The 9,134-nt window shown below is 33.7% G+C and overlaps 1 protein-coding gene across 1 annotated transcript; it reads left to right on the plus strand.

Moving 5' to 3' along the window:
- Positions 1–5,832: 5,832 nt before the first annotated feature.
- On the plus strand, positions 5,833–9,131 carry LOC143529740 (protein DETOXIFICATION 40-like). Its single transcript, XM_077025465.1, has 7 exons — positions 5,833–6,165; positions 6,529–7,160; positions 7,650–7,706; positions 8,167–8,405; positions 8,511–8,629; positions 8,765–8,851; positions 8,934–9,131. The coding sequence occupies exons 1-7, from the start codon at positions 5,833–5,835 to the stop codon at positions 8,997–8,999; spliced, it is 1,533 nt and encodes a 510-aa protein (XP_076881580.1). The 3' UTR covers positions 9,000–9,131.
- Positions 9,132–9,134: the final 3 nt, after the last annotated feature.

Here is a 9,134-nt window from a genome sequence, read left to right on the forward strand (position 1 = left end):
ATACAAACGGTTAGGTGACCTTTTTCCCATTTATATGCCAATATTACCTCAACATATTAATTTACTCTACGCGGTTAGGTGACCTTTTTCCCACTAAGAGCTTACTAATATGTTAAGCGTTATACAAAAGGATGGTGTTTAACTTATTATCCTTAATTTTAAAAGGGATTTTTAGTTTTAATAATTCTAGTTGTAAAACTTTAAATCATGTTCTAACATGCATTTAGTAACATGATATTTTGAAACCATTTTCAAAATTCTAATTTATAATAAAGCCATTTTATTATGGGCGTGAGACGGCTAGTTAATAAATCCATTTTATTAAACTATGTGTCACGTAATTACCGATAATTATTAGAACCCGTTTTATGCTTTGTTAATTAATTCTATGTGACGAAGTTGATATCCTAATATCTAACAACCACACAATCAAACAATCAATTAATTAACAAGCATACACAATTATACTAGACACGAGCCACTAAATTAGACCACACTTGTTAGCCGAAACAAGTGTGTGTCTTAGGTCCAATCCTAAGGGACACATGACACATGGATGTTGTAGCTCCCACTCGATCCCGCATCCAAATGCTTCGAGCATCTTCTTCAACCCCGTTGTGATCCATTGGGCTTGAACTTGGGCCTTAGCTTCCATAAGCTTCCATTTGGGCTCAATTGGTGGGCTTAGGTCCTTTTGGGTTTGAATCCCTTTAATGGGCTTGTGAGACCCATTATCACCATACCCGGCCCAATTAGGCCCAAACTTCCAATTTTGCAATCTTCTTTATTTTACAAAATAAATGTCCTAATACATTTTTCTATAAAATAAAGATAATACAAATAACCTATTTATTACATACCCATATGAATAAATAATTACAAAATTACAAAATTGCCCCTAATTAATTATTACAAACCGAAACTTGAATAATTAATTACAATCACAACATCAACCACAAACAAACATCCACTTGGTCTACGGCTCGGTCTAGTATTTAACAAACATAACCCTTTATGTCTTAGGAACCCGTTCCAAAACCCCTTGACTTTATCGGACCTAGCCCAACCCATTTGGGCTTGACCCAATAACTAGATTATGGGCTTCGGCCCACATGTGCACAACACATGGGCTTCGGCCCAATTAAAAACCTCATGGGCTCGGCCCATTTAACCAAAAATGGGCTTCGGCCCATATAGCCTTTTCCCTTTTATGTCCGGTTAGCCCAATAACCATATCCAAGTGGGCTTCGGCCCAAATCACCCGATTTGGGCTTCGGCCCATATACTCGGTTTTTTTTTTTTTTTTTTTTTGAACAAAGCCAAAAACAATAACAAGATTAAATACAAAAAAAAATCATGCATGTTAATTTTTTGTATAAAATCTTTCTAGGGGAAAAATATAAAACCGAGAACCCGAAGCTTAGTTTCCCGTATCCCGGCTCTTGATGCCATTTGTTGGGTTTCTATGGAATTTACAAGCTTAGTTAACCATTTAACTAATCACAATTAAGGCGGAAGCGTGATATTTACAAACTAAACATATCTATCCATATGTTTATATATGTATATCTTACAAGTTTATATAAGATATGTTCATGAACAACCTAGTTCATTCAAGTATTAAGATTACCAATAATCTATTTATTAGAAACCCGAAGCAAGGATCAAATGATACGGAAAAGCTAAACTATCAAGCTAGTAAATACTTACATTCTTAACCCTTTAAGAGTTTAGTAGATGGTTGAAGAAGATGATGATGTGAATGCTAGACTTTCAAAGGAAAACCCTCAAACGGAATATACCCCGAGCCTCCAACACACACCGAGCTATGCTAGGAAGCTTGAACACGAAAAACCCGAGACCCGAGCCTTTCTTTTTCTTTTTGCCGTGAACAAGAAAGAAAGAAAGGAAGAGTTGTTGATGTGTTACTTGAAAGTTGTTCTATATATTATGGCTTGATCATGATCTTTCCTTTTTATCATAACCCATCATTATGGAAGCATGGTGTTTTGGTTTTCTTATCAAGTATACTTCACCAAATGTATGACATGATATGATCAAGACATGGGGTGTGGGGCCCACCCTAAAACCGGCCCCAATAATAATAATAATTTTTTTTTTTTTTTTTTTTTTTTTTTATTTTATTTTATATTTTATAAAATATATAAACACCCCATCTTTTATAAACCATTTTATAAAAGAATACATAGTTAAATAATTATTCCAATAATAATTATTTGAATAATTAACCAATTAATTTATTTAACACTTTCAAGTAAATATTCAGAAACCCGATTTTCTGAATGTATCGTGTCCTGTATTTGTTTTATAGATCTTATCTTAACAAATATATATAATTGGTGTGTGTCTAACTCGTTATTGGGTATGACCCGACTTGGATCAAACACGGCTAGCCGCATTAACCTAATTATGTGTCTCGGGCATATGGTATTCCAACAAATAAGAGGTTAAGTGGTAAGGTGAGCAGGTTAGATAGTGGACTATGAGTCTTCGGATACGTATATAATGCATGTAGTGGTTGTATGATAAGTTGCTTGATTAACTAGAACTCACTCAGCGTAGCTAATTTTTAGTATGCAAGCAGGTGAGTAGATTAAAGAGCTAGTATGAGGATGGCATATGACAGGAATTGAACGGCAGGCATCTGAAGATGGAAGATCTACTGGTTGATATTGATAGTTTCTAAAAGTTGTATAGTTTCATATTTACATGTTATAATGTCCTATTTGGGTGGTGTATTTTATTTTAAAACCTTCTTACACTTCTCACAAAACAATTGTTTTTTATTTGAACATATATATATATATATATATATATATATATATATATATATATATATATATATACATCAAAGTGCTAAATAAGACCATTAACAATAACATATCCATGTTATGATTAATTAATATTTATGTAGAATCAAAATATAATTCCAACACATATATCCATGCTATTATGTCTGCAATGGCAAATGAAATATAAAACCTTAGCTAGCAATAAAAGAGAAGAAACTAACAAATTATTAGTAGTATTGAAGAATGAGTGGTTGTTAATGTTGGAAGTTTTAAGTGTGTGAATAAAGAAAGTGGTAAATGTTTGTCTCATATCGGATTGGGAACAAAATAATGAATGGTTTATAAGGTAGAGCCCTTACACCCATTTGAATCTTTATGACATGTTTTACCACAAGTCCTACGCGCGCGCAGGGGGGGGTGCAAATTTGGGTTCTGGACTAGAAATTCATCGAACCCGCATGTCCCGCGAACACGAATGCAACTCCAAAAACTCGAGCCCGCGTGAGACGATTTTTTGAATTTATTTTTGAAATTCAAAAAGCTGGTCTGGTCAATACAATTAATAATCATTATGAGAATGATTATGATTTTCAGTTTTATAATCTGTACAAATGGCCATTATTTGATATTATTATTATAATCATGTTTTTAGTTTCAACTTTAAACCAACTTCTCATCCACGATTTTTAAATGACAATAAGTTTTTCATACGTTAGTATTTTTGTAAAAATATTGCACCATAAAACGAGTATTTTATTCTCTTTAATTTGAGTATAATATTATTATAATTTTTAAATTGAAAAAATTAATATGTTACATAGGGGTGTTCAATGCGGGTTTTGATTGTTTATAAACGAAAACTAAACAATTGAAAATTGAAACCAAACTGTTATTAATGGTCTGGTTCTGGTTTGGTTTAACAATTTAACCTTTGATAATAAAATTTGCTTAAAATGATTATTAATTTAACCGTATTATCAATTCCAACTAAGTCAAAATATGATACTTGAAAGGATAAAGGAAGTAAAAAAAAAACTGAAAGTAAAAAACCCAGCCGTGAAACCAAACCGATGACCAGTTTAAACGGTTTCAAGGTTTTTAATCGAACCATGAACACTCATAATTGTTACGTGATTAATAGAGTCCGCGTTCAAAGACCCGCTGCATCACGCGAGCACCCGTCTAGTAATAATAATAATAATAATCTTGATATATTATATACGGAGTATATGTTAAGTTAATGATTACAAGTTATTGATATGATAAAAAAATTCATATATTTTTTAAAACAATAACCACACAACATTAAAACAAGTGAAGTCAGAACTTTATGATGATAAATTGTTTTCTTTGATTTGAGACAGTGATAACTATATAGGAATTTATGTTCAATATGTAAGCCAATACAATGAGCGAATATTTGGTCCATTCAAATTTCATGCATGTGTTGTATCATAGGAATTTCCAGTACTAACAAATTTTGTTGCCTTGTTGTAATCTTTTGTTCTTTTTTTTTGGAAGTAGTTCCAAAAGAAATAATCTATTTTTCCGTCTTTTTGTTGATGCTTTAGTTTAATTAGCCTTTGAAGAAAGTCATTATTAATTTTTTTTTAGAATAAAGCTTAAGAAAGTCTTTATTTTAAAAAACTTAAGATTGTCTTATGGAAACTTATTTTTTTCTCCTAAAATCATTTTCCCATAGAAACCATCCGTTCCTTACCAACTCTTCATCGGTTCAAGTTCAACTAGTAAAATCTAACTTATGCTTTGCTAAAGGATCGAAGCTATGATATATGGACGACTAATTAAAAAAAATAACCTTATCTAGAACTAAAATACTCATATAAATAACCAAATGAATAGATATATAAAAGTTTAAAAATTGTGATTGGAATGTTTCGTAAGAATCATAATTAACGATATATATATGAAGACTCTATGTTTCATAACAAAATCAAGGATCTTAGTTTAAAAAAGAGAATAGTAATTAATGTTGTAAGATATTATGATTTTGACATTTAATTTTTAAGAAGTTTTTTTTGTCATGAGCTGGTGATGGAGTGGTAAGGGAGAGACATTTTGTTCTATGTGACCTATGTTCGAATCTTACACCCATCAATTAGTTTCGGTGACACCAGATGATGATGAGAGACTAAGCGAATATTCATTAGTTGGATCATTGAAAGACGAGTTTATCCCAATCTGATGAATCAAGACACTAACTCATTTGAATGATTCGATGCCCGAAAAGTTTAAAAAGTTTTAGGTTTGTATTTATTGTTTGCCCGGAGAAAATTATTATTTTTAGAATGGTACTATCACTATGATGATCTACATGTCTTGGGTTGCGACTCACCTCATAGTCACTTTTAAATATATTGTAGCAACAAAGTTATATCTACATGAACATGACACACCCTAGTGAGTATGAATGGTGAAATCCTTTGTCTTTTTTTTACATTTACATGACCATGACACGCACTAGTAATCAAGTATGAGGGGTGAAACCGCTCGTGTCTATGTGACAACATTTTTTTTTCACACTCACATGACATAAGTTACATTTACATGACCATGACACACTCTAGTAATCGAGTATGATAGGTGAAAACGTTTGTGCCTGTGTGTCAACATTTCTTGCCACACATAGTCACATAACATAAGTTATGTTTACATGACATACCCCAATAATCGAGTATGAGAGGTAAAGACACTCGCGTAGTCGCGTATGTGACAACATTTTTTTTCTATTTTACAGACATGCATAATCTAGTAAGTAAACAATAAAATTGCATGATAATTGACAAGTTGGCAACAGTCTAGAGATTTGCATTTAATGCAAAATATTGCATTAAGAATTTAAGATATCATCACGTTGGTTAACAATAATAACCTGAAATTTAAAAACGTGATATCTAACTAAAAAAAATAACAAAAAATATAATACAATTGTTTATCTTCATATATATATATATATATATATAATATAGATCAGACCCAATTATCTCTTTTTACAAAAATGGAGTCCCAAACAAATGAACTTCATCATCCTCTCATAGAACCTGTTCAAGGCTGCTCCAGCTCACAGTCTGCCGCCAACGATGGCGGCAGCGTGGAGCTGGAGAGGACGCTTTCTGACACCGAGACACCACTTATCAAGCGGCTTGTAGCGGCTTCCAGGATTGAACTTAATCTAATGTATAAGCTGGCTGCACCAGCAGTGATAGTTTACTTGATCAACAACGCGATGTCCATCTCCACCCGAATCTTTTCGGGTCAACTTGGAAACATGGAACTTGCTGCAGCCTCCCTTGGTAACCAAGGGATTCAACTCTTTGCTTATGGCCTCTTGGTGAGTTTTTGAGTTCTGGGGTTCAGTGACGGATCCAGAAACTTTTGGTACATGTGACAGGAAATAATTGGTTAGCTATAATGGGTAGGTTAATTAATTAAAAACAACAAATAACATGAACTAATTAATAAGTAGGTTCTAATTATAATTTCCTAATGTGTTCATAAAAAAACACAAAAGTTAACTATTTAATAAAATAATTTTATATGGTAAGGACTAAGGAGTAAGATTTAAACAAGTGCAACAAAAACAAATTAATAACATAAAAAAATCACCCAAGAATATAAGATAGCTTGTAAACATTCAACTGTCTATACATGATTATTAATATGATTGAGTGCTATTATATACATGTGATTCTAGCTCGGAATGGGAAGTGTGGTGGAGACATTATGCGGTCAAGCATTTGGTGCACGAAAATACGATATGCTTGGAGTATACCTTCAAAGATCCGCGATTGTTCTCTTAGTAACATCCATCCCAATCACTATAATATATGTATTCTCTAAACCGATTTTAATATCACTCGGGCAATCACCAACAATGGCATCGGCCGCAACACTATTTGTCTACGGTCTCATTCCTCAAATATTCGCGTATGCATTCAACTTCCCTATACAAAAGTTCCTTCAAGCTCAAAGTATTGTGGCACCAAGTGCGTATATTTCAGCTGGAACCTTGGTTGTGCACATAATACTTTCTTGGATCATGGTGTATAAGTTAGGGTTAGGCTTGTTAGGTGCTTCATTGACCCTAAGTTTGTCATGGTGGATTATAGTGGTTGGGCAGTTTGTATACATCATGACGAGCGATAGGTGTAAGTTGACGTGGACTGGGTTCAACGTGAAGGCGTTTGGTGGCCTCGGGGAGTTTGTAAAGTTGTCGAGTGGCTCCGCGGTGATGTTATCTTTGGAGACATGGTATTTTCAGATATTGGTGTTGATTGCAGGGTTGCTTGAGAACCCTGAGCTAGCATTGGATGCACTTTCTGTTTGGTACGAGTTTTGGGCCCAATGGGCCCTAATCTTTAACAACTTATTACATTTCACTAATGGGTTGACGGGTTGATGTGTCTAAATCACGACCCATTTTTTTATTCGTGTAAAAAGCATCAACCCTTATCCGCACACACTTAAAATTGTGTGACCCGAACACAACCCAATTACCCTTTTTCCTAAACTTTTAAATGAGTTGGTGGATGATAACCAAGTTGTAAATATGCTACTTGAGTTGGTGGGTTGTAAAAGAATGGGTTAAATGGGTCATAAATGAGTTAATGGATCGACCTTTTTAACTAAACAAGTCAGCCTTAACACGAATCGTTTAGTTAAACAGGTTAACCCGACATCAATCCTGATTTCACTTAATTAATCATCTACATTTTGTCAACAAGCCCATTGGCACATCAATTCCTTATTATTTATTATTGCAATTAACTATTTTACTTGATATTAACTTAATTATTTGTTAATAACTTTATGCAGCTCGGGTGTCAACGAGCCATTGTTCATGATCTCGATTGGGTTCAATGCAGCTGCTAGGTGAGTTTTCTCATGCACTAGACTTAAAAGAGACTTGATTATAGGTGTCATGGGTCGGTTTTGGGCTTTAACATAACCAAAACATTATTGTTCGGTTTTTGAGTATTTGAAAACTATATAGTTCCGGTTTTTTGGTTTTCCTATATGGGCATGAAACTTTCGGGGGGAAAAAAACGGCCCAAAATAATGAATTTAGTTATAATCTTTTTGTCAACTAATAATCTGTTGACTATTATACATTTGGGCTACACTATTGATTAATAATAAAAATCCCTGAATTTCGTTCGACCTTTTCAGTTATAATTACATGCAAAACCGAAACTGAACTAAAAGTTCGGTTTTTATGAAAACATAAAGCCAAACCATCGGCTTTTGTTAGGTCAAGTTATTTCGTTTTTTTCTCCAAGTTTTATGCACACCTAACACCTTACAGCTGACATACCTTTTGTTTTAAAAACAGTGTTAGGGTTGGAAACGAGCTTGGAGCAGGAAACCCGAAAGCCGCAGCCTTTTCAGTAGTAACAGTTACTACCGTCTCATTTCTCATTGCACTAGTTGAAGCAATGATTATTTTGTCGTTGCGACATGTTATTAGCTACGCTTTTACTGGTGGTGAAACTGTTGCAAATGCAGTCTCAGATCTTTGCCCACTATTGGCCATTAACATCATTCTTAATGGCATACAACCTGTTTTATCAGGTATTACATTAATCATTTTAAGCATACATATGCATATCTTTTGCATGTCATGCATATGTTTCATTGTGTCAACCTATCAATACTGACATGATGGATTAATCGAAGGTGTGGCTGTCGGGTGTGGATGGCAAGCTTATGTGGCATATGTGAACGTCGGATGCTATTACATTGTAGCCATCCCCCTCGGGTTTCTTCTTGGCTTTCATTTCAAACTCGGAATCAAGGTAGCGTATATAATCATACGGTTAACTAATAACTATTAATAAACAAGTTTACTTTTTAGGTTAGTTTAAAATGTGGCTCGACTCGAGTTGATCTCAAGTAGCTCGCTATCAAAAACTGACATTGCATCATTATAGGGAATATGGTCGGGAATGATTGGAGGAACCGCGATGCAAACCTTTATTTTACTATGGTCAACATTTCGTACGGACTGGAAAAAAGAGGTAGTATTATTATGAATGAAATTTAAAGTTTTTGGATTTACCAGAAAACAACCAACTTTTGGTGGGAAATTGTATATATCAGGTAGAGAAAACTAACGGACGTTTGGATAAACTGGAACCAAACAAAGAAACCCTTTTGAAGGAATGAACTACACAAGTCAAACCCGATGAGTCAACGAATCATTTAGATTTTGATACAATCATTCATGCCCATCAATGACTGAATCATATTTTGTACTTTTTTGTGATAATGTTTCTAATAAACATGAAACATTAATATTTT

This window comes from Bidens hawaiensis, unplaced genomic scaffold (genome assembly GCF_021521415.1).
Source record: "Bidens hawaiensis isolate Kalapana, Puna unplaced genomic scaffold, B.hawaiensis_p1.1 tig00008655_1, whole genome shotgun sequence".
NCBI classification, from domain to species: Eukaryota; Viridiplantae; Streptophyta; class Magnoliopsida; order Asterales; family Asteraceae; genus Bidens; species Bidens hawaiensis.